This window comes from Mesocricetus auratus, unplaced genomic scaffold (genome assembly GCF_017639785.1).
Source record: "Mesocricetus auratus isolate SY011 unplaced genomic scaffold, BCM_Maur_2.0 Super-Scaffold_100009, whole genome shotgun sequence".
NCBI lineage: Eukaryota > Metazoa > Chordata > Mammalia > Rodentia > Cricetidae > Mesocricetus > Mesocricetus auratus.
The window spans coordinates 56337532-56363117 of NW_024429193.1; the positions used below are offsets into that span (position 1 = coordinate 56337532).

Genomic DNA, 25586 nt, shown 5'->3' on the forward strand with positions numbered 1-25586 from the left:
CTCTTGGCCACGCCGCCCAATCACGGCGTTCTGCCGTCACTTCCGCCCTAGAAGGTAAGAGGAACGCCGGGCGGAAGAAACACCCGACCGGATCGGAAGGGGCGGGTCCCGTGGGCGGTGCTGTCGGCTGGAGCCTCGTGGAGGCTGAGGTGAGTGTTGCTGGCGGCGTGGAGATTGCGGGGCTTGGTTCCTTCCCTGCGCTGAGGTTCTCTGGATGGACCCACGCGGCGTAGTACTCCGTGCTGGGGGAGCCGGGAGGGCGGGGGAGTCCTGTTTCCGCGGTCATTTGCATCGCAGAACCCGTAGTCCGCACGGCTGCTCCTGGGCCGGCTAGTGCGAGGTCCCCGGAACTACCCTACTTTCCTGAGGGTTTGGGGAGGGTGGTGTGCATTAGGAACTTAAGTAGGCAAGGAAATAATTTGAGAATGACGAGGTAGGAGGAAGGGAAACCGGAGAAGTTATTTCAGCAACAAGCAGCTTGCTAAAGTAACTGGGTCCCTGTGAACCGCTGCATTTGGCGAACCGCTTAGCCGTTTAAAGCCCTTGGGTAGGATCAGTGCTTTTGAAAACGGTGAGTTTGAGCGATACTGCGACTTCGAATGAAACACACGGCAGTGCAAGTACTAGGTAGAAACGTAGTGCAGCAACTCGGTAATGACAAGCTGGGAGTGAAAGTGCGGCGAAGAGAAAAACGGATACTATTCAGGTAAAGAGTCAAAGGAGATGACAGACAGCAAAGACGAGTTTAGCGTGGCGATTAGAAGCAGAAAAATTGGATGTTAGATTGGCTACACTGCAGCCTGGCTTTGATGCTTCCGGTTGATTTTGAGCTAGTTATTCAGCGTCTCTGTTAATTACTCTTGTCTGTAAAATGGAGGTAAGAATTTGAAGAGACTTTTTGTGCACGTTTGCAATGCACTAGACACTTTTCTAGTCTTTGCTTCTGCTGATGCAGTTACTGCATGAATTTAAAGAACTACATGTGTTATGCTCAATAAATCATTTACTGTACCGTAACTCTAAGCCTTGCTACTGTTTTGGTGTTTTTGTTTGTTTGTTTGTTTGTTTGTTTTTGAGTCAAAGGTTATTTGAAAGTTTTAAACCCTGATAGTTGGGGAGATGGTGTGTTTTAAAGTAAAATAATATGAGGGTTTTAGGAAGTAGGTAGTCATGGATCTGGACACAACTAGAAACAGATGTGGGAATCCCCAGGCTTCATGCTATATGGGTTCTCTACTTAAATACTGCAGAAGGGTATTTGATGAGCATCTTCAGCTAAGCTGGAGGAATAAAAATAATTGCAGAAGAATTGAGGGTTGAGGGGGGTTCTTTGTTTATTTTTGCTTTGTTTCTTTTTTGAGATAGGGTGACAGGTTCATATGTAGCCCAAACTGGCCCTGGACTCCTTATGCAACTGAAGGTGATCTTGAATTTCTGAGACCATCTGCCTTCCCAGTGCTGGCAATTCTCAGACTCTAGTATGCTAGGCAAGCTGTGCTACATTCTTAACCCTTTCCTTCATGTTTATTGGCTTAATTTAGCTTTCCATGGGGGGAAAATGAAGGCATGTTTACAGTAATCATTGGTGAAACCATTCAGTGTCAGCTTAACAGCTTCAGTGTCAGAACTTTGATAGTGATTGACAGGGCAAAAGAGAATTGTATGGCTGCCATGAAGCTTTGTGTTAGGTATTCATGGGGTGATTGTGACAGTGTAAACAGTTTAAGATTCAAGACGTGACTGGATTACATGTTAAGGGCAGTGATTCACTCAAAATAAATCCACAAGTTGCATGTTGTTGGATGTGCATATGTATGTGTTTACCTAAGTACATGTATGTAGAGGGTGTGTCTGTGTGTATAGACTAGAAGTTGACATGGAGTGTCTGTTTCATTTCTTGAGACATGGTTGCCCAGACCTTGTGTGGCTTCGGCCCTGGCATCCTGACTTTGGGAAACAAGGGGATGAAGAAAAACCAGACATACTAACATACATACAGAAAAGTTGAGATCAGGTGGTCTGGACTCTTGGATGGAGAAGCCGAAACACCCCAGAAGCTCAGCGTGTTTATTACATACAGTTAAACAGGAAGAAGGGGTTTATTACATACAGATAAAGAAGGAGTCAGGGTTCTACGCAGCCGAATAAGGCGGCATGTTTATCTAATTTCAATAGGAACAGTCTGTAGGGGAGCAGTCTTCAGGCTGTAAACATGGGGCAAGAGAGCTACAGTGGACTTTGGAAGGTGTTGCCACTCTCATGTGTCTGGGATTGTATACACATTGTTCTGGGCCTGGCTTTTTGTATGGGTTCTGGGGACCATGCTTGTATAGCAGATAATATACCATGAGCCAAGTTATATGCTTTTGGCCATACGAAAAGTGGTTATGTTTGTTAGCCCTCCAGAGCCAGTATACTCCAAAGACTGAATTCTGTTTCTATACATAGATTGCCTTCCTGCTGGCTTCAGACATCCTAACATGGGACTTACCAAACAGTATCTCCGATATGTGGCTAGTGCTGTCTTTGGCTTGATTGGCAGCCAAAAGGGTAATATTGTTTTTGTGACACTTCGTGGAGAAAAAGGACGCTATGTGGCAGTACCCGCTTGCGAACATGTTTTTATCTGGGACTTGAGAAAAGGAGAGAAGGTGAGTCAGAAATGAGTAAGTTGACACTAATTTTGGAGTGGAAGAGCCTTGACTGGCCTGCCTGCATTAATTTGTATGTGAGCCCTCAAGAGACCATCCCCTTTATTTCTAGACAGCTAGCACCAAATTCTGCTGTGTTCTGAAAACCACAGCCAAACAGGAGCTAGCTTCTTAGATGTCTGTTTGTGTGACTATTCATAGGTCATTAGTTGAGTTGTAGCTCTTATTCATTTTTACTTTTGTGTACAGGTTCTACCTTTCAAAGTCTGCTTGTGCACACAGGCAATTGTAAAATATTAGGATTTAAAAAAGACTGTTACTCTACTGTGTCAGTGGAATCTTTTTCTTACATATGCCGATGAGATCCAGCAGTCCCAGAACTTGCTTTGACTGTGACTGAAGTCATTCCTTTTTGCTAAGCACACAGAAATATTTGATTCATCCCTATTTATTGTATGACTCCCAAGATAGATAGAAAGACAGATTTATAGATGATAGATAGATATTTGTTGGTACCCAGAGCCTCTTGGGATGAAACCACTAGTACTCTAGTGCCATGAGGTTGTGTTAAAACAAGGATGGGTTTATAGCCCTTTACCAAAATTCACTAGGAGAGAAATTTGGTAACTTAATTCATTGCTTGGATAATTTGCATGTGTATATCAGTGTCAGGCTTGGGAGGAAATGATTACCTTTTGAGGATATCATTGTCTTTGCTGATAGGGTTTTATCATTGTACCTCAGTGACTGTAAATTGTTGGTACTCACTGTATTACTGAAATCATTCCCACTCTGGTGTTTTGATACATGCCTCACTCTTCTGCATTGGTTTTGATTTTTGTGATTTCAGATCCTTATCCTTCAGGGGCTTAAACAAGAAGTCACTTGCTTGTGTCCTTCCCCAGATGGGCTACATCTGGCTGTTGGCTATGAGGATGGATCCATCCGAATCTTCAGCCTCCTCAGTGGTGAAGGAAATATAACCTTCAATGGACACAAAGCAGCTATCACCAGCTTAAAGTACGATCAGCTAGGAGGCAGACTGGCTTCTGGGTCCAAGGTGAGCCTCAGAGACAGGTGTCTAGAGTTGTTTTCACACTTACATAGAAGCAGGTTATTCACATAGGTTGTTATATGAAACTAGATTCTCAATGTTCAAGCTAGTATACAGTTGGGGGAAACAGAGTGAGGAAAATATGTATGCATGAGGGGAGAAAAGTCTATGCAATAAAAGAATAAGACAGAGGTACTCTGGAACCTATCGTATTGTGGAAGAGCTACCCCAAACAAGGGAGATTAGAAAGGAAGATGGTAATAATTCGCCAATGAATTCTGCAAACTTACTATCATTCCTATGTTTTTAAAAGCTAATGAGTAGAGCCAGGCATGCCGGCACACACTTTTATTCCTAACAGGTAAAAGAGATGGGCACCTGTATTTGTGAGTTTGAAGGCAGTCAGTGAGGCTACCACCTCCAGGGATGCACAGTTGTGACTGTCACTCCAAGAAAAAAACATTGTTTGCTCAGCACAGGAGGAGGAGAAGTTAGCTATTTGGAATTCATAGCTACTGGGAGAGGGAAATCAGTTCTTTAGTGCAGTGAATGTATCAACCATGCTTCAGGCAGGCTACATGCTCATGGCTAGATGGCCAGCACAAATCAGACTCTAATATTTATTTTTGGTTTTTAAAGGAGGGAAAAAGAACATGAAGTTGGGTGGCTGGGAAGGTTGAGGGGAAAATATGATAAAAATATTTTGTATGAGGTTCTCAAAAAATAAAAACACAAAGAAGAAAAGATTGATAGATTTGAAATATAAATTTAAGCCATTATTTTTTTTTACATCTTTAAAGTATAAAAAGAAGGGAAAGTAGTTAATAAAAGACTATCTACCTATTGGACTTTTAGTAAAATAACATATAAAATACAGTGTAAGAGATAATGTCAATGAAGAAGACACGAGTGAACAGTTCTAAAGCAATGAAGGTGTTCATTATTAACCACAGGTCATGGGAAAAATTAGCATTAGGGGTGGAGACATGGCCCAGTTGGTAGAATTCTTGCCTAGCATATAGGAATCCTTGCTTTGGTCCCTAGTACTATATAAACTTGTCATAGGCTAAAGATCGGAAGTTCAGGGTTACAGAAAATTGGAAATGACCCATATGTATAACATTTATATTGTGATACTGGAAATTATAGCAGAATTAACTATCAAAATGCATTAAATAAGATGATTATAACCCAGGCGGTGGTGGCGCACGCCTTTAATCCTAGCGTTCAGGAGGCAGAGGCAGGTGGATCTCTAGGAGTTCGAGATCATCCTGGTTTACATGGTTTACAAGAGCTAGTTCCAGGACAGCCTCCAAAGCCACAGAGAAACCCTGTCTTGAAAAACAAACAAACAAAAAAAAGATGATTATAAGCTAAATACATAGCATGAACTCTGTTTTCCTCTATTTTGTTTTGTGTTTTTGATGTGGGGTCTCACTGGACTGTCCAGCTTTCCTCCCACGTAGCTGGGATTACAGGGCCCTTCAGCCATATAGATACCTAGAGATCTATTTTCTAATAAGAAAATAGCCTGAGATCTCATGTATCTACAACTAGAGCAGTGTAAAACAAAGTCTCTCCTCATTATTCCTGGATGAAAGCATAGGCTGCTGCCTGAGCTGCTTTCCAAGTTGTACAGGATGGTATATTTCCTTTGTGGTGATTGAGTCCCGTTATTTATGACGTTTGGTCTTTCATGGTTAAGAGAGTGATTTTTGTTATGTGTTGCTTTATCCCTAAGGATACAGATGTTATTATTTGGGATGTGATCAATGAAAGTGGCCTCTACCGTCTAAAGGGACACAAGGATGCTGTCACACAAGCTCTGTTCTTACGAGAAAGGAATCTGCTGGTTACGAGGTAAAGACATGAATTTCAGAGCTTTGAAGAGGAGTTGCCACATTGCTTGCTGTTCCCTGATGTGCTCATGCTTGCATGTTGGTGTGCTTCCTCTTAGGCTGCCAGCTCTTCCCCTTTCTGCCTGTCATAAATGCTAGAGTTTTGCAGTGACTTACAGCATTTTGAAATTTTCTTTCTTTTCTGACTCTGCTGTAGAGTGGGCATTTATTTTCTGGATCCCTAGAAGTCAGGGAGGCAGATTGCTAAGCTATGTGTTTAGTTCAGCCTGCCTTTTGAGGAAAAATGTGTGTCATAGGCATAATCAACATCTGTTAGGTTGAACCTTTGAAAATTTTATTTTTGTTATGTCAAAAGTGATCAAATATTGTCAGTTTCATATGGCTCAGCCTAATATAATCACTGTCTGCAAGAAGTTCACTCAGGAAAGACTAGGATCATAAGGTTTGTCAGGCAGTAATTACAAGAGCTATTGTAGTGGCTCAGAAAGAGTTGAAGCGCCCCAGGCCATGTCCCAGTGAAGATTTGTTTCCTATTGGCAAGGGGTGGGGAAACATCTGAATCAGGGGAATAAGAAGAAGCGGGCTTTGAGGATGATGTGAGAAGAGCCTCATCTTGATTCTAAGTGAAGAACATTAAATTGATAAACTTGAAAACTAAGTTACCTCAGTGTTGGGGAATAGAAAACCAGCAGTGGACAAAGAGACCTCGTGAGAAGCTACTGAATAATGCAGATTGGAGGAAACGGTCAGGTTTTGACAGCTGTGACTTAGGCGTCTAACATTAGAGACCACCCAGAGGAGGTGTCCACACGGAGGAGGTGTTTTCAGTGCGGAGGAGCTGATGGTTTGGATGACAAGGGAGCTGAAGGGCTCAGATGTTTCCGTGTTAACAGAATGCCAGTGCTGTAAAATGAAGAGGTGGGAGGAAGGCAGATGGGTTGTGTGTGTTCTGTAGCTCAGCTACTTCTGTGTGTAGGAGTGAAGCTCCTGTTTTCATAGAAGAGCAGCCACATGGAGAGTTGGAATTCTTGGCTTATCAGGACAGTCAGATAGAATAGCTTCCAGCATTACTGCTGTATTATTCTAAAACAACAAATGAGTTGCTCACATCCCTGTTAGTTTAATGATTCTTCCTAATAAGATTCTTTTCTGGTTTTTCTTTTAGTGGGAAAGATACTATGGTAAAGTGGTGGGACCTTGATAACCAACACTGCTTCAAAACAATGGTCGGCCACCGAACTGAGGTACGTGTTGAGTCTTGGGCTCCAGAAACGCTGACAAAGCTGTTACAGATGGTTCTTCCCACCAGCCTGGTCCCATAGCTGCATCAGCCCCAAATGAACACACAAACGCTATATTAGTTATAAAGCTGTTGGCCGATGGCTAGGGCTTCTTATTGGCTAGCTCTGTCTTAATTATTAACTACTAATCTGTGTATTCCTTCATGTACTTATCTTACCGGAGAACAAAGAACACTTGACTTGTGCTCTCTTCCTGGGATCACACTCCTCTCTGCCTACATCTCCCAGAATTCTCCTGGTCTCCTAGACCTGACTGTCTTGCTGCCCTATTGGCCAACAGTGTCTTATTTAACAACCAATAACATATACACAGAAGGACAACCCCCCTCCCCCATCACGAAGCAGAAATCAAAAGATGGTTTCTCTGGCTCTTTTTACTGCTCATACTGATCTGTGTGCTGTCTTGAGAGACAGTGAGGTTGGCTGGGAAGAAGCAATGCCAGCCATTGGACAGATGTAACTTTTCTGATCTTACACACTTAAGCCTTGGGTGACTTAAAACTTTTGAGCTTGTTGTTTTAATTAAATAATTAAATTCACCCATGACTGTTATATTAGAGTTCCCTATAGGAACAGAACTTATAGAATGAGTCTATATATGCATATAGAAAGGGGATTTATTAGAATGACTTATATGCTGTGGTCCAGCTAGTTCCAACAGTGACTGTCAACCAATGGAAGGTCCCAAGCATCTATGAGTTGTTCAGTCTGTGAGGCTGGATGTCTCAGCTGATCTTCCATAAAGACCAGAATCCTGAAGAAGTATGCACTAGTGCCTTTCAAGGAATGGATTTGCTAGTGAGAGCAAGCAGGCAAAGAGAACAAGCTTCCATGTCACTTATATAGGCTGCGGCCAGATTAAATGTGCAATTTCCTACCTCAAAAGATAAGGATTAAAGGTGCTAGTTAATCTTCCCATTTCAAAGAGCCAGATTAGAAGCGGGTCTTTCCACTTCAAATGATTTAGTTAAGAAAAAAAAATCTCTCACAGGTGTGCTCAGTCATTTAAGGTTTAGGTAATTCCAGATGTAGTTAAGTTGACAACCAAAAAATAGCCACAACTGTAGAGGTGTTTAATGATATTATGGGTACAGTAACTTTCCCAGTAGCATAATACAATAAAAGGGTAGTTTTATGTTTACCTGAACAAGATTTATTCAGCCAAGTTCAAAGAATATTTTAAGTATCTTTGCCTCCCTTTATGTCAGGTCAGGCTTTCAAAAATAATAATGAAGTGGAAGGAGGATTCTGTGAAAATTGACTGGTAATAGTATTGCTGCATCTCCACTATTTAATTCTTGGATGCTAGTGAGAGATGCGTGGATACTAGGCTGGGAATTATGAAGTGGACATTAATAAGGCACCTTTTATTTGCCAGGCATTGTAAAAACAATATGAGACCTGGAATCGTGGATTGTGCTTAGGATTTGTGATGAGTAACTATTGCTAAACAGAATGTAGAGAAATTCCTAGTACCATGAGCAGTCTCACCACAGGTCATTCCCCCACTGGAAAAGTGCTTCAGTTAGTGGATTTTGAAAGATCACCTAAATAAACTTTTTCTTAGATTTGAAATGCCAGAGAGACTTCATTATAGTGACTGTAATCATTTGCAGTGCTTCATTATGCCACTTGAAGTATTAAAAAATGATGTTATGTAAACTGTTTTGTATTCTTAGGTGTGGGGCTTGGTTCTGGTTTCAGAAGAAAAGCGGCTAATCACTGGGGCTGCAGACAGTGAGCTGAGAGCCTGGGACATCGCCTATCTGCAGGAGGTAATGTGTTCAGATCATGGCCAGTTGCATGCTTTCACTGTTGATCATCTCATTGACATAGAATCAGATGTACTAGAAGGAGCTCTTCCATTGATGACCTGATGCTTCTAAACAAAGACTTCCTCATTGTATTAATGTTGGTTAGGTTGTAGCATTTTAGCCTTGTATTCCTGGACCTTTGGACATGTGCGGGTGGACTTTAGAGAACTTTCTCTTCAAACAACAATCTATATAGGATGCATATTCTCAGGAGAGTGATTACAGTGATTATCAATTCATGTGTTTTGAGGTAGGGATGATTTTAAACTTTAGGTTTAGTGTTTAGTTGGAATTAGTGTATAGCCATAGATCCAGTAGCCATTCTAATGGGTTTAATATGTCTTAGACTAGCTTTTTTTTTCCTTCTTGTGTTTAAGGAGAAACTGTAACACACCTTACACTGCCTCCCCAGTACCAATACCATCAGCAGTCTTTTGCTCTAGAGTATCTTTTTTCCTACAAAAAAAAATTTTGAAGTTAAGGAAGAGTTGAGTCATTAGTTTTTACACTATTATTTACTCATATATAATCCTCATACTATGGAGAGTCAGTGGAGATAGTATAATCAATAATGTTTTATTATATATAATGCCAGTTTCTAATAAATTCTGAAACTTGTCCTGACATTGAAGTGTATCAGCGGTCACCAGTCAAGATGTAAATGGTTCTAAGAGAGGCTTCTAGGTCATTGGGTTTAAAGTCATCCCTGAGACATTTAAATTTTTATTCTTCAATCTTTCTAAAATAGATTGATGACCCAGAAGAACCAGAGCCCAAGAAAATCAAAGAGAGTCCGGGGATACAGGACGCACCTGAAGCAGAGGATGGCACCCTTGAAGCGGATGAAGAGTCTGAAGATGTAATCCACTGTTTCTTCAATTGGGCTGAGTTAGTAGGGCAAGAGGGACAGACTTAAGGATAACCATCTCCAATTATCATTTTAGGGAGTGTTTTGTCACTGTATATATTAAATTCATGTCTTTTCAGAGCTTTAACAGAACAGACGTTTAACCTCCATGTTCTCTTGCTTCCTCTGTAGCGCATCCTCTCTTGCAGAAAAGCTGGCTCCATAATGCGGGAAGGAAGGGACAGAGTTGTGAACCTTGCTGTGGACAAGACAGGCAGGATTCTTGCTTGCCACGTGAGTCCCAGGCTTACAGAACAGTAAAACTGTTCCTTTTCACTACTTATTCTTTTATAATTCAGTATGGGCATGGACTTTTCCTTTGATTATTTAGTAATTCAGAAAATGTGCCTGGAAGTTAGCTCAGTGGTTAAGACCAGGTAATACTCTTGCAGAGGACCTGGGTTTGGATCCCATTGTCCATGTAGGACTGTTCACAGTCACTTGTGACTCCAGCCTAAAGTTGGAGTCTAATCAGATCAGACACATCTGGCCTCTGCAGGCACCTACACTTCTCATGCGTATACCTCTTCCTCACCACACAGAATTTAAAATTTAGTATATATTTCTATGTGTGTCTAATGTTCAAGTATAACATTCACAATATGAGTGAAGGTAACTACATTTGTTTATTATTAATAAGCATTTATTAAAGGCTAGCTTTTCTCATCGGTATAAAAAGTGCATGCCTTGTTTGACCTTCAGAGAAGCGCTGAGCAGGAAATAATATTCCAACTTAAGAGACAAGGCAACAAATTCAGAGACATTAAGGTGTTCATGATGACCCAGCCAGTAAGGGACGACAGACAAATGTTGCTGTTTAGTTCTTACCGGGTATAAACTAAATTATAAACTCCTGACCTAGACTCACATTGCCTGTCTTCTTCCTTTCTAGGGCACTGATTCTGTGCTAGAAGTATTTTGTGTCCTTTCCAAAGCAGAAATTCAGAAGAAAATGGATAAGAAACTGAAGAAAGCTAGAAAGAGAGCAAAGTATGTTTTTAAAAAAAATACTTAGTGATAATAAAACATCCTGGATAGCATATATTATAGAAAAACTGTGACCTTTAAAGAAAATATTTACTTGATTGCCTTTTAGAGCTAAAAACTAGAGAATTTGTGGGGTACCAGTACCACAGGGTTTGAATTTCTCTTTCATACTTCTTTATTACTACCACATTTCTGACTTGTAATAAGACCCACACAGAAATAGACTGCAGATTTTTAAAGCCAGGCAAACTGGGAATGTGTCTGTGCCAGTGCCAGGGATGTGCAGACAGGACACTTCTGCAGCTGGCAGGCCAACCAGGAGCAAAACCAGAGGACTCCAAGTTCTCTAAGAGACACTGTCTCAAAGTGGAGCACAGTTGAGGAAGACAGACATCCTACATGGGTGTCTGGCCTCCACACACACAAACATACCAAAGAGAAAAATTCTTTAATAGATGATTTATCAAATGTAAAAGTGATTTTTAAAATCATCTGCTGGCAAATGTTGTAAGATATGTTCTGGCTCACATGACAAGTTCTGAGTATATGCAGGTAAGATAAGAGACTAGTTGAGAAAGTTCTAGAGTCAGCTAGAGAAGTCCATCATGAACACTTCAATGCAGTGACTGGGATAGCAAATGATTACAGGACATGTTATGGGCCTGTTGCATTCCCAGTATGTTTATGAAGGATGACCAGTGGTCTGTAGCCTGCTCAATTAGTTCTTGGGGTAACCCTGGTAGCCAGGCCGCTCCCCCAGAATGACTCCACTTGTTTGTCCCTGGGCAAGAGCGTAGATTGGTAAGAGTGAGGATGCTCCTGGAAAATCGATAGGTGATACTTTTGGTATGTTTCCCTTCCTAGATTGAACTCTGCCAGTGGCGAGGAGGACCCTGAGACTAGTGTCACAATGACTCTGCAGGATGAGATCCATCGGGTGGCCAGTATCAAGACTTCTTCCAAAATCAAGTAGGTGAAGATGCAGTGTCTAAGTATTATAGAGTAATAAGCCACCAAGTATCCCTGGCATTGTTAACTGTATCTGCAAGCATGTGTGTGAATTACATTTGAAGGTGGTGATCATGTCACAGTCACAAGCCCATGTGTCCATTTTTTATTATTACTTATTGATTCTTTCAGGCTGCCAATTAAGAAAAACAGATATTGCTCAGAAAGTTTTAAATCACACACAGTACAGCACACACAAACAAAACATGTGTTAAAACTAAGAGCTAAGCCTAGAGTTTTCTTTTTACTTTAAAAGCCTATGTATGCTTGTGACTCTGAGATGCTTCAACAAGTATAAAGAAAGGTGCTTGCTGCTGTGTCTGATAGCCTGACTTTGATCCTTCAAGTTGTCCCCTGTCCTCCACACTCATGCTGTGGTCCATGCATGTGTGTGTGTGCACATGTACAAACTCAAATAATTGAAAGTAATAAAAAATTTTAAAGCCTCTGTTCAACTGCTGCTCAGTACCCAGAACAATATTCTATCTAAGATTTATATACATGGTTAAACTACAGATTGACATCGCTAAGCTTTTCTTAGAAAAATGTTGACTTCATAAGCCAAGACCATAGCTGGAATGTTTGTGGTGACTTTCCCCTGCAGATCCTTTGACCTGATTCATTCACCTCAAGGGGAGTTGAAGGCAGTCTTCCTGCTGCAGAACAACTTGGTGGAATTATACTCACTCAGTACATCCTTGCCAACCCCTCAGCCTGTCAGGACAAGCAGGATCACCATTGGAGGCCATCGCAGCGATGTGCGCACTCTGTCATTCAGCTCGGATAATATAGCTGTGCTTTCAGCTGCAGCTGAGTCCATAAAGATATGGAACAGGTCTGTGAGTGATGCTTTTTCTTTGAAATGTTTTTGGTATGCTTGATGATTGGCTCTTATCCTCAAGAACCTAAATACAGTTCAGTCAGAAGATACAGTTCGTGCATTTGGCAGTTCTACAGAGCCTATTATCAGATTTTGGTGTGGAGCTGGTGACACTGCTCAGCAGGTAAAGACCTGCCACTCGGGACCTGAGTTTGACCCCTGGAACCCGCATAGTTGAAAGTGAGAACTGGCTCCTGCAAGTTGCCTTCTGTGTATATGTGCCTGCTCCTCTCCATAAATAAAATGAAAAAATAAAACTTAGGGTAAGGTAAACTTCATTTGGAGCTTTGGCTAAAAGAAGCATACAGTGACCACCTTTGTATTCAAGTCTAATGCCCTCCAAAATTAACATGAATTCTCATTGTTCTTTCCTTCTCTCCACTGTTTGACCTCTTCCTTTTCCCTCAGACCTCAAGTAATTCAAATACATTAAAGCTGATGATGTTGCTTCAGAGTTTACTGAAAAACTAGAACCATCTAGAAGAATGTTCTATGTGCTCTCATATAATGTTAATTTAGCTAATTTAGTTCATTTATCTAATCTCTTCTAATTTAGCTTTGTCTATATCCATGTGTAGTAAACAGGAAGTATGCAAGGCTATAGCAGGTATAACAAAGCATACTATATTACAGAAAACTTTTATATAGTTAGAGTATACTAAATATAAAAAGTAGTTATCACCACCCCACATGATCTCATTTCTTTATGGGTAGCTTTCTTCAAAGAAATCCAAATTTGGCCCATAATATTTTCTTTCTTGATTGGAGATGAATGTGAGTCAAGAGTTAGACTTGCCTTCTGTCATGCCAATCTCTGTGTGTGGTTCAGTGCATTAAAAACACTGACTTCAAAGTGGAAATCAGCTTCCTTTATCATGACCTCCATGTCCCTTGTATTCTGTAGGTCTACCCTGCAGTGTATCCGCACAATGCCTTGTGAATATGCTCTCTGTTCCTTCTTCGTGCCTGGTGATAGGCAGGTGGTCATAGGAACAAAGGTAAAGCTGGGGCTTCTCTACTCAGCATCTCAAAAGATGTTTGAGAAATTGGATTTTTAAAGCATGCTGGTAATGCATTAACATTAGATAATAGTTTATTGACTTTCTTGGTGTTTTCAAAAATTTTTCTCATGTTTAAAAAAAGTCAAATAATCTTTGAAATTATAAAGAAGGACATTATCAATACTGAGGTAACTGCCATCATCATTTTGATGATTATCCTTATATGTATCTTACAAACGTATATAATTGTGTTTAATTGATGAAAATATATTATCAGGTTTGTCAGAACATGGTATTATAAAGCCAAGCAGAACAGGTCTTCATTCTTAGATTGTCATCAGTTTGACACAGCCTGGAGTAGATGTGGATTTGGATGCAGATTGTCTTTCAAACTTCTTAGAGAATGTTGCTTCATCTGTATAGCAACGATGACACTTGCAGAGACCCATCTGAGTATTCTGGCACTTAGTAAATTTGTAACCTTTGAAAAATTGCTTTAGCACTGTTAGCCTTGCTTTCTTTGGAGTGCACAATAGAGACTGGTCACAGCAAATGCAAGTAGTAAGAATAAAATAGAATTAGGACATGTGTTTGTCGTGAGACAGATTTTCTTTGTTGCCTAGGCTTCCTCAAACTTAAGATTCCAAGTGCTGTGGCTGTATTCAAGTTGTGGGGTGTTTTGAAAAATGTGTCATCCTTTTTTCTGTAATCCTGTGTCAAATATACAGACATGTTATTAAGAAACCAACATGCCACAGTGGGTGTTTCTTGCTTATTAAGGAAACAACATTCCAGTTGAAAGTTGTGCCCATTTTCATCTATCCTTTAACAAGTGTCCGTGTACTGTTTGTTGGGAAAGTGTTTTGTGGATTGCATTGAGGAAGAATGCTATAAAGCTAATGAGCATTCCCTGGCCTGAATGGTACGGGGCAACTATTGCATCGCTCTTGTGATCATGTTATCTCTCAGATGCTAGAGATGCAAACTATGTTCTATAAAATCAAATTCCTGGAGATGAATTCTGTAGCAGTCATAAAGTTGAAACGAGGCAGGTCTAGGACTTAGGTCACCTTGCTTCCACTGTCTGCCACGTTATATAGAAACAAATGCAGTTAGTAGGCTTTTGCCTGTGTCTTATTAAATGTCGATATCAGGGTCATGGCATATATAGATACCTAGGCAGGAGTCATGGCAGAGTTTTAGTTCTCACTGTCAGTATATCCAAGACCAGTGGGGAAAAAAATCTTGGTATACAATTACTATAGGCTTGGGTGGTCCACTTAAAGCATGGGAGAAACTTTAAAGTTAAGTTTCCATTTGAATTGCCTTGGTATTTCCCTTTTGAAGTTGTGGAACCAGTGAAAACAGCAGAGTCAAGAACAAGGTTGTTCTTTCCATAGCTGTATATGAAAGCAGTCTAGCCAACATTAACTAGATAAGGAATACAGACAGTATTTAGAAAGGATCCATTTTCTGAGCAGTTGACCTACACTGTTGCTGCTTTTCTAAACTCTGTAGGCATGAATCATGAAGGTTGTAGGTGTGCTCTTTACAGTTCTGTTCACTTTCCTAGACCGGAAATCTGCAGCTTTATGACCTGGCCTCGGGCAATCTCTTGGAGACAATAGCTGCCCATGATGGAGCCCTGTGGTCCATGTCTCTTTCTCCAGATCAGGTAACTACAATTGGCTTTAAAGCTCTGGGCTTCAGCACTCTGGCTGCATTATCTAATTCTGCCAAGTTTAGTTGCCTGTGAAATTTCCTTCCAGGTTGCATTAAAGAAAGCTCCCTGTGTTTGATTTTTAGATTTCACAGATGTCATCTCTCACACATGTAATAGGAATAGCTTCCATTGCCTAGTTGAGTCTAGTTCAGCTGTTGATCCTCAGTACCACGGCTTATTTTTAAATGGTGGCTTGTGGTATGGTACTTGACAGAGGGAAACGTTTTAACACAGTGCAGATGGTGAAGTTCACTTTCCTATTCCCCTTTAGTCCAATGGTGACTAGAGAAATTCTTCAGCAAATCATGAGCCTGGTGACTCAGTAATAAGTGCTTGCATTTGTAGCGCTCTATCACCTGGAGAACTGCACGTTGATCCTGATAGAGACGCTGCCTGACAATGTTTTGTTTTTGATAATACTTTGGCATTTATCAAAATATTCTCAGTGACAGTAGCTATTGTCACTTACTATAATATACATGTGGATATGTATGCTATGAGAAGGGGCAGAATAGACTGCTTTATTATTGTTTTTTATTTGGAAAATCTTTGCAAAGGTTCTTGAAGCAGGGACATTGCATGAATAGTTTATAACTTTCTGAGGTGAACACTGGAAACAGACTGTTCACTTGATACATGCTCATTAAACTAATCTTACTGCTTTGTAGCAAATTCGTTTGACTCTGTCTTAGGTAAAGATAAAAAGAAAAAACAAAAACTCCACAGTATTCCTTAAAAGCTTTTCTTAATGATGAGAACAGGAAATTACCTAGGACTTCAGTGATCATGTCTGTCAGTGGTAGTCTGTGCTGGAATTCCCAAATGAGGTCTGGCAGTGGCCCCAGAAGAGCAGTGGGAGCGGGTACATTTTTCTTAATTCTTGTCATTTGCCATTAAGTAAAAAGGGTTTTAGACTATTTGGTGTGTGCACCTAGCAAAGTTTTTGTGCTAAACTAGTTTTTTAACTGAAGTATCATTTAATTTTCAGCGTGGCTTTGTGACAGGTGGTGCTGATAAAGCTGTCAAGTTCTGGGATTTTGAGTTGGTGACAGATAAAAACAGTACCCAGAAGAGGTGAGTGGCCATCTGTGTGTGGAGAGCTGTTGATTTGTGTGTGTATCTGTGTCATAGTTTGGAACTGTGTGCTGTAGAGTTCTCATGTTATTTTTTCCCCCTTGATGCTATCTGTGTAGACTTTCTGTGAGGCAGACTCGAACCTTGCAATTAGATGAGGATGTCTTGTGTGTCAGTTACTCTCCCAATCAAAAGCTGTTGGCTGTATCTTTGCTGGACTGCACTGTGAAGATTTTCTATGTTGACACTTTAAAGGTACAGTGGTTTTGACTGGGAATAGTCTTTCTGTATAACCTTAAGAATTTGGAATGATCCATTGTGATAGTTTTTCTTAATCATTTTTTATTTTGTTATATTTTATTATTATCTGTTAGAAGCCTATTCTTTTCTATTGAGAGACAGAAAGGAAGTGAATCTGGATGGGAGGAGAAACTAATCAGGATATATAATGTGAGAAAAGACTCTTTTCAGTATAAGGAAAAAATTGGAATGATAGCCAGAAATAGTATATTTCTAAAACTGTCTATCATAACAGTAAGTGTACTAGAGAAACTAATAGTGTCACAGAGTTCATCAGTTTTGTTTAAAGCAAGCACTAGCTCATGTGTTCAGAAGATCTTTAGACAGATGCCCTGTCCTGTCGTAGCTATTAGCTTTATTAGTATAGCTAGATACAGGCTCCTGGACCTTACACCCCAAGTCTTAAGACTGCACTTGGCCTCAGGATAATTTGTGAGAGAACTGTCCCAGAGAGCTGTGTGGGTGGACTGTAAAGTGTAGGTTTTGGGGAGCCTGACTTCCTTCAGTGGGCCTTCAGTATTTTTTTCAAATACATGTAGGGTCTGCATAGTGGACACAGGCGCACTTAGCAACCAGTCCAGAAATGTGTTAAGTATTATAAATTTATATTTGGCTCCATGTGTAACAAATTGTAGCCATAGACAAACACGAATGATTTTTGTTCTTTCTTTATGTTTAGTTTTTTCTCTCACTGTATGGACACAAACTGCCTGTTATATGCATGGACATCTCCCATGTAAGTAACGTTTGTGGGTTGTCTTCTTCCAACCAGACACTGTTCTCAATTCGGGTGTGCTACTTAATTGTACAGTGCTTGCGTCACTCTGTGGTGTTTATTACACCTTCCTCCCAAGAGTCTGTATTATAGTTACAGCACACACTTGCTAATGTTTCCTAAATACTGTCTAAGTCCTGGCAGGTTGCTGCTCTAAATTCCCCAATTGGGAGAATATCCTAAATTAGCTGACTTTACAGAGGCGCCCTTTGCTGTAGGATAACACTGGTGAGGATTTGAGCAGTGTAGTATTCTGCATTATAGGAATACTATCTTCAGAATCACATTTCCCCCTAGTGATTGCAAGTGAGAATATGTGTTTGCAAAGTGTCTACTTTTGCACCAAAAGGGAACTAATGAAACTAATGAAGCCCATAGCTGTGAGACCCTTGTATTAACACAGCCATTTGAACTTAGACATGAGGGAATAGTGATGGGGGTGTGGGATCCAAGGCTAGGTAGGTTCTTCTCCAGCCTCATTTTCTCTTTACTTTTCCTACTATCCCCACAGATCTCATTCCAGAGATCAGAGCCACCTCTTTTCGTATTTAGTTGAATAAACAGATCACCTGACACTAAGCACAGCACTGTGCTGTGGCATTCTCCTGTGAAAGGGGCAGAGTTCATAGTCCATGCTCTCCCTTTCCAAGCTTTGAGAAGCTCTAGAGGGTCAATCACGGGTATTTTGGATAGAGGTGACAATTTTTTTGCCCTTTTTTAATGTTTTTAAGGAAATGGGATAGATATTCTGGATAGCTTTTAATAAGTGTCTAGTTTAATGAAACATTACATAATATTTTGTCTCTGTGTCATAGGATGGAGCACTAATAGCAACTGGCTCTGCTGATAGAAATGTGAAAATCTGGGGCCTGGACTTTGGGGACTGCCACAGGTCGCTCTTTGCACATGATGACAGGTAGGTGTAGTCTTCTGAAAAGGTATATTTGATGGTCTCAGATAGTGATAAATTGAAAGTTCCAGAAAATAGGCATTCCCAAGTAGTGTAAGAGTACCCTAGCTTGCTGACCCAGAGTTCCTGATACCTACCTCTCCACTCTTAGTGTGATGTACCTACGGTTTGTGCCTAAGTCTCACCTCTTCTTCACTGCTGGGAAGGACCGCAAGATCAAGCAGTGGGACGCAGACAAGTTTGAACACATCCAAACGCTGGAGGTAACCCTTGCCTGTGTGTCTGATCAGTACTTTAAGGACTTCCTGTAAGAATATTTACCTTGCCTACTAGCATAAGCAGGTAGTAAATAATGAGTAAGTTATATTTCCTGGGGTCGGTTTGGTTTCTCATTGTCCAGGGGCACCATCAGGAAATTTGGTGTTTGGCTGTCAGCCCCAGCGGAGACTATGTTGTATCAGCATCTCATGACAAATCGCTGAGACTCTGGGAGAGAACGAGAGAGCCTCTTATTCTTGAGGAAGAAAGGGAAATGGTAAGAACTTTAAATTTATTTTCATGTTTGGTGGGAGAAGTTTCCTGTGCAGTGTGGTCACAGTCATACAAGAAGTGTTTCCAAGACCAGTGCCACCCATTCCAGAAGCAGGGTTGACACGAGTGTCATTGGCATCGTGAGACTTTGAAAGAAGCCCTTCCCATTACTTCATTCTGTCATTTAACTTCTGTGTGTCTCTTGGCAGCAAAGGGAAGCAGAGTATGAGGAGAGTGTGGCCAAAGAAGACCAGCCAGCAGTAAGTGAATCTTTTGGGATACTGAAATTATGTAATTTCAAGAACTTGTAATAGGAGAGGAATTGAGAATAGATGCCAGAGGCACTACCAGCTAATGTGAGAATCTAGGTAATGTTTTATTCAATTAGAAAGTTAGTTTTGTGACCAGCTTGTATGAGGATTCTTATCATTATGGCTTTTTCTTTTTTGAATGGAACTTTATGAGGAATTAGAATATTTATTGAGCAGGACAAAATTTAAATCACAAAGATTTATAAACATTTGCAGGATAATGCTTTTGATGATACAAATAAAAGATTTACTATTGTGCCTATCCTCAATGGGAAATAGTGACTGTGGTATTTTTATAAAATAATGCCCATCTTGTTTAGGATCTCTTATTTCTGGCAGGTTCCAGGGGAGACTCAAGGTGACAATTACTTCACTGGGAAGAAAACAATTGAAACAGTCAAAGCAGTAAGTTGGCAGAGTGCTGTATCATCTTGTAATGGGATTCTGACTTTTTAGTAAAAGACTTATCCCGTGTCGGCCGCATAGCCCTGCATGGCACAAAAGTTGAGGAACTCCAGGTGCCAGTCATCACCTGTGCCTGATGCTCTTGGTCTTGCATCTGACCAGGGTGTGGCTCTTAGTGATAAGCTCATCTCCTCCTGAAGTACACCTTTGGTGTTCCCAGGAGCTGCTCTGTTGTGTCCAGATATGGCCTCATCTGAGTGCCTGGTATTTTTTCTCTTTCTTAAAAATTAAAAATGAGAAAAAAATACTGACAACTAGAAATGCTGCATTGCACTCTAACTGGCATGTCTTTATTAAGCCGATTCAGGCTATCATTAGCCATGTCTTCCCGTTTCTATGTCTTGAGTTGATGGGGTGTGTGCTGGGATAATTGTTTTTTCTTTGCCATCATCTATGTAGGCTGAGAGGATCATGGAGGCCATCGAGCTGTACCGAGAAGAAACTGCAAAAATGAAAGAACACAAAGCCATTTGTAGAGCAGCAGGGAAAGAGGTGAGTTTGTCCATCAAATTACACACTGGGAAGTCTATAAAAAGAATTCCAAAGGAGGCTGTTTCAGAGTTAACGTAGGTAAGGAAATGTGGTAAAGGCAGTAAGTACTATGTAATTCAAGTATTAAAAGAAGTAGGGGAACCGGGAAGCAAAGAGGCTTCTGTATAGAAAAAGGAAGGATAGGAAATAATAGATCAAGGTGATTGGTATAAATGTGTGTCCCTATACGGGTTTGCAAAACAAGATATCAGCTTCTAATTTTGTGATAAACTATACTGCCCAAACACATTCGTCCATTCATTCAAAACTGCAAGGTGTCTTTTTTTTTTATTCCTTCTGGTTTTTAGGGTCTTTTTCAAAGTTTTAAAATGTCACTAATGCCCCATCGAAACCTATTTGTAATGATTTGGCTTAATAACTTCATAGGTTCCTCTTCCTGTCAACCCCATCCTGATGGCTCATGGCAATATTTCGGTGAGTAGGGTGTCTGTTTCTCCTTTGGTGCTTCAAGAAAGGGAGTGACAAGGCAATGTGATTTGGGGGTAGATGCCCTAGGAAGTCCTTTGTCTCCAAAAGACTTTCCTGAATCTTGGTGTCCTCTAAAACAGCTTGTATCTCAAAGGGCTACTAATGAAGAGCCTCCCAAGGAAGTGTCTGGGTCCTCCTCTCGTGCTTCCTTACATTCTGAATCCACATTCATTTAAATGAACTCAGATAGAAATCTTTAGAGGAACAATTGACAAAGCCCATCATGAAGAAGGGAGGAGATGTATTGGGAGAATGTGTTCATCTAGGAGTTGCTAATTATATGCTATTTTACTTACATATCTCATTCATTAGAATAATCTCAGAATATCTTCATTGTATAGACATGAAACAGGCCCAGGTTACAAGGAAGCATAGTCAATAAAGGAGATAGCTTAATTATAACCCCAGATCTGCCATGTTAGACCATTTTTCTCAAGCGGGATGGACTGAGCACCCTGGTGGAGAACACGTGAGAGCTTCACTAATGCTGCTGTCCTTCCTTTGCAGCCTTCGGCATATGTGTTAGAGACTTTTAAACGGGTCAAGTCGAGGTAAGTCCCTGTGCTCTGTAACTCACCAGGACAGTCATGGAGTGTCTGAGTAGAAGTAAATGGTGGCACTGATACTTAACCTTCCTTTTAATTATGTCAAAGTTTTAATGGAAAACAATTCTTTATAACACACTTTGGAAGTATAAGAAACCAGGAGTATGAAGGGTATTCTGAAGGACAAAGTTATAGGCAATAAATAGTTATAGGTAATAAATAGTAAATACTCAATCAGATACCACTTTGGAACCTGTTTTGGTGTGTATTTTGTTCCACTTATTTTGTGTATGTACACAACTGGAATCTTATTTTAAGTGCCTCACACTAACCAATTAGGCTACACAAGCTGCAGAGAGTCACAGTATAGGTTTGTATCTTACTCTTTTTCACTTAGGCCTTGAACATTTGCTCACATTATTAATACTTTTTAAAAACACATGAGATTGTTGAACATCTCCTGCAGTACAATTATTGTTTGCTGCATTTCTTATTTTTGCTATTATCAATAATGTCTCAATAAATTTGTATATGTGTCTGTGCTCTTATTGAATATTTTAATATATTCATTTTATTAAAAGTTACAGTCCTCAAGTGTGTAAAGTTGTAGTTGCTGTTCTTTGTGTTCTAGGGTAGTTAGTCTGACTACTTTCATAATTTTCATAAATTGAAACATGTACTTGTATAACCCTTTTAAAAGGGAATAGAACTGTCTTAGGATTATACTGAGTTTGCACTAAAAAAAAAAAGGGAACTTGATAGTGGAGGTATAGTAATATATTCCAAGATGGGAGGGTTCTGTTGCAAGTAGTTAGAATTCTTAAACCAAGGAAGAAATTTCTGATCCAAACTGAAATCCTTTTGAAATTTCTGGGTAGGATTGATGCCATGATACAGGAACTAGTTTTAGAAGAAGCAAAGTTAAAATGGTGAAGGATCAGTGTGAGAATCACTCAATTGCACAATCATCATTATAGACTCTATAAAGCCTTGAAATACAGACACCCACAAATACATCCATATATATACAGTCAATATATGCAGAGTAGTGACACACACACTGTATATGTGTGTATATATGTATATGTATATATATATTACATAAATTCACAGTATAAACAGTATATATGCATATATAGCATAAGAAAAACATCATGAAGATGGAATAGAATGGACTTTTCTACATTACTTTGTGAACAATGTTTATTTGCAACACTTAATATTTCCCCCATTAATCCAGGAACTAAAATACTCCCTAAAAAGATGAAATGTTAAGTATGAAAAATATTCAGAAGAATCATTTTGAGTGTAGGTGAATATTTAACTTGGAATGGACAGAATCTCCTCAAATATAAAAGCAGGAAAAACAATAAAGGGAATGTTTTGTTTTTCCTCCTCAGTGAACTAGAAGAGGCTCTGCTTGTGCTGCCATTCTCTTATGTCCCAGACATTCTGAAATTATTCAATGAATTCATCCAGATGGGCTCTGATATCGAACTTCTGTGCCGGTGCCTCTTTTTTCTCCTCAGGTAACATGTTTTTACAAATCCTGTCTATTCAGCCAGACCGCTCCACCTGTGGGCTAGCTGAAGCTGGCATTATTTGAGATTAATAATTCTGGGTTTCAGTATCAGAAACTGTTAGAAAATAGTTTACCTTTAGGTGATTGTTTTTGCCTTTAAAACAAAGATCCTGATGACCTACTTTTTAAAGTCACATGTTTTGGTAAGACTGTAAGATGCAGCTCAGGATGCAGCTTAATGTGATGCTAGGTTGTTTATTAGCCAGTTTGCTCCATTTATTTTGCTTTTAAACTGATGAGCTTAAGTTTTGTTCTCACAACATTTTAAAGAATAGCCAGTAAATTTCTCGAGGTGTCGAGACACAAATGAAAGTAGAGGGGACATAAGAAGGGAAACTAAGGATCTGTAGTTCAACAGCATTTGGTGAAATGACTTAAACATTTGAGGAATTGGCCTGATTTTGCCTATTTTGAGACAGGATCTCACTGTATGTCCTTGTCTGCTATGTAACATGTGTGTAGACCAGGCTGGCCTTAGATTTGCCTGCCTCTACATTCTAAAGGCTGGGGTTACAGATATATGCTACCTAGCTAGCCTTATTCTTTTTTTTTTTTGAGTCAGGGTTTCATTTTAGTCCAGGCTGACCTTGGACTCACCATATGGCCTGGACTGGCCAAACTGATAGCAGTCTTGCTTAGGTGCTGGGATTACAATGATGATCCACCATGTTCAGCTTTTTCCATGGGTGCTGAGGATAAAACTCAGGTCCTTGTGCTTATATGGCAAGCATCCTACTCGCTGAGCTAACTCCCAGTCCCTGTGTTAGTTAGCATTTTTAATAGATTCCATTCTATCTCTAGAAACTTCATTGTCATGATCTCTCTGGTCAAGTGTAGATTTCTGAGAAAAGATGTGAGTGTGCCATTGGGTTTAGCGTAGTATTTTTCAAATTATCAAACTAAATGGTGGGAATCTCCTGTGATTGTTGTTCTTGTTTTTGTTGATTGGTTGAGTTTGTTAGAAGCCTGTGTTCTACCCTCATTTTGGTGAATTGGATCTATGTCTTGTCATCTGTTTACTATTTCTTGGGGGAAATGATAGGGCTAGAACCTCTCTTTGTAGCATGACTTTTTTCTTTTAGGATTCACTTTGGCCAGATCACAAGCAACCAGATGCTTGTGCCTGTGATAGAGAAACTAAAGGAAACAACTATTTCAAAAGTCAGGCAAGTCCAGGTAAGTGCCTGTTATAGACATGTGCCCTAAAAGGTTCTATATGCTAGGCCCTCTTTGTCACAATATCAAACAGACAATACCAAATGCACAACTCCAAACCTGTACTTAGGATAAGCTTGCTGTTGGCATTAGTACAAACAGAATTTTTAAACCTCCAACAACAAAAGTCCTTAGCGAGGGAAAGAAATATGGCTACACATACTCAGACACTGCTGCATTGTCTAAACAGCAAAGAATTCCATTTACTTTCTTGTGTTCCTCTCTAGGATGTTATTGGCTTCAATATGGCAGGTCTCGATTATCTCAAGAGAGAGTGTGAAGCAAAGAGTGAAGTTATGTTTTTTGCTGAAGCTACTAGTCACTTGGAAGAGAAGAAAAGGAAGCGAAAAAACAGGAAGAAGATGATTTTAACATTGACTTAGAACTGAAAGGCTCTGTCTTTTCCTGCTTCCCTTAAACTTTAAGGAACATGTAAACTAAGCTGGCATCTTAAAAATATTGAAAAAGATCATGTTGTAGATCTTGGGGTACAGCCGTCAGTTTTGGCTGAGGAAATCCCACATGGCTGTGTGTTCTGGCTCCCATCTTTTGGACTGGACAGATTTAGTTTTGAAATCAATAGGTTTTTTTTTAACAGTATATTTTGTTCATGAGTGGAATAGACATTTTGGGAGTGTCTCATATTTATGGAAGATTATTTGTCTTAGAGCTTTTCCATTTGAGATAATCATGTGTATTATTGTCTTCTAAATGAAGTACCATGAACTTCAGGGCTGAAAGGGATGATAAAAATATCTAGAGCTTAAGCTAGTGCAGGTTGTTGAGTCTGTATATAAGAAGATCATAATGCTATTTGTACTTTGGGGAATTAAATATCTTTTTCATTAAAATGTCTTGCTGACTGCCTGAATAATAGGGGAAGTGGTCTGGTGTAAATATATGTATGTCTACATGGGTAGGAATTTAGGGATGTAGAGATGTCTAGAAAAGGAGATGGACTCAGATACCTCTGAATCTGGGCTTTTCTTTGCGGGGAATTTATATCTTCTTAAGATAAGGACAAGAGGGAAGGCAATACTAAGTTTGTCTTCCAAAATTCCTATCTAATGAAACCTGTAAATGTGACCTTGTTTGTAAAATGATCTGCGAATATGGAGTCATTCAGGATGAGGGTAGCTTCTAATTAATCCTTATAAGGGGTGGTACAGAGAAACTGACAAGGAATGTACTATATGAAAAGGGCAAAGGATGGAGTAATGCTAATACTTGCATCTAGACACTTTAACAAAACTATCCCCCAGAACCTCCAGAAGGAACCAACCCTGCTACTGTTGGTGCCTGGAGTTTAAAACTTGGGCCAGCAAACTAAGAAAGAATGACTATGGTAATTTATTGTGTTCAGTGTGGAGCCCCAGGAAATGGATAGAAGTTGTCATTACCTTTGCATCTCACTCTAGTGGACAAAGCGCGGAATTTTCAGAGACTTTATGATGTGTGACTTAGGAACATACTTAGAACAGCAGATCACAAAAATCTCAAGAGCTTGATGCTGACAAGTTTTCTAAGAATTTAAAACAGTAACACTGCTACATTTTCATTTCAGAAAGCAGTGACTTATTTAATTGGTAGTCTTCTTACATACAAATGATGAATGGATCGAGAAAGGACTCAAGGAAATGACACCTTTTACAATAGCCTCATATAATATAAAA

The 25586-nt window shown here is 39.9% G+C and overlaps 2 protein-coding genes across 4 annotated transcripts in view; one reads left to right on the forward strand and one right to left on the reverse strand.

Moving 5' to 3' along the window:
• Nucleotides 1-28: 28 nt before the first annotated feature.
• On the forward strand, nucleotides 29-24764 carry Wdr3 (WD repeat domain 3). 3 transcript variants are annotated; one of them, XM_005076512.4, is made up of 27 exons: nucleotides 29-149; nucleotides 2449-2651; nucleotides 3502-3711; nucleotides 5447-5565; nucleotides 6730-6808; nucleotides 8545-8640; nucleotides 9428-9538; nucleotides 9719-9820; nucleotides 10479-10576; nucleotides 11438-11542; nucleotides 12186-12416; nucleotides 13366-13459; nucleotides 15036-15137; nucleotides 16174-16259; nucleotides 16379-16514; nucleotides 17239-17295; nucleotides 18150-18250; nucleotides 18396-18507; nucleotides 18645-18779; nucleotides 18985-19035; nucleotides 19426-19491; nucleotides 19951-20043; nucleotides 20470-20517; nucleotides 21079-21122; nucleotides 22517-22645; nucleotides 23781-23874; nucleotides 24141-24764. In XM_005076512.4, exons 2-27 carry the CDS (start codon nucleotides 2481-2483, stop codon nucleotides 24294-24296), a joined length of 2826 nt encoding a protein of 941 aa, XP_005076569.1. In that variant the 5' UTR covers nucleotides 29-149; nucleotides 2449-2480; the 3' UTR covers nucleotides 24297-24764. The 3 variants fall into 3 exon arrangements, with proteins under 3 accessions (XP_005076569.1, XP_012973599.1, XP_040608084.1); XM_013118145.3 differs by lacking the exon at nucleotides 29-149 and adding an exon at nucleotides 268-571; XM_040752150.1 differs by lacking the exon at nucleotides 29-149 and adding an exon at nucleotides 744-877.
• Nucleotides 19128-25586, reverse strand: part of Spag17 (sperm associated antigen 17) — a 236679-nt gene continuing 230220 nt past the window's right edge. Inside the window, exon 49 of the mRNA XM_005076661.4 lies at nucleotides 19128-19993. The gene's annotated coding sequence lies outside the window, so the exon portion shown is untranslated. The remainder of the gene's footprint in view (nucleotides 19994-25586) is intronic.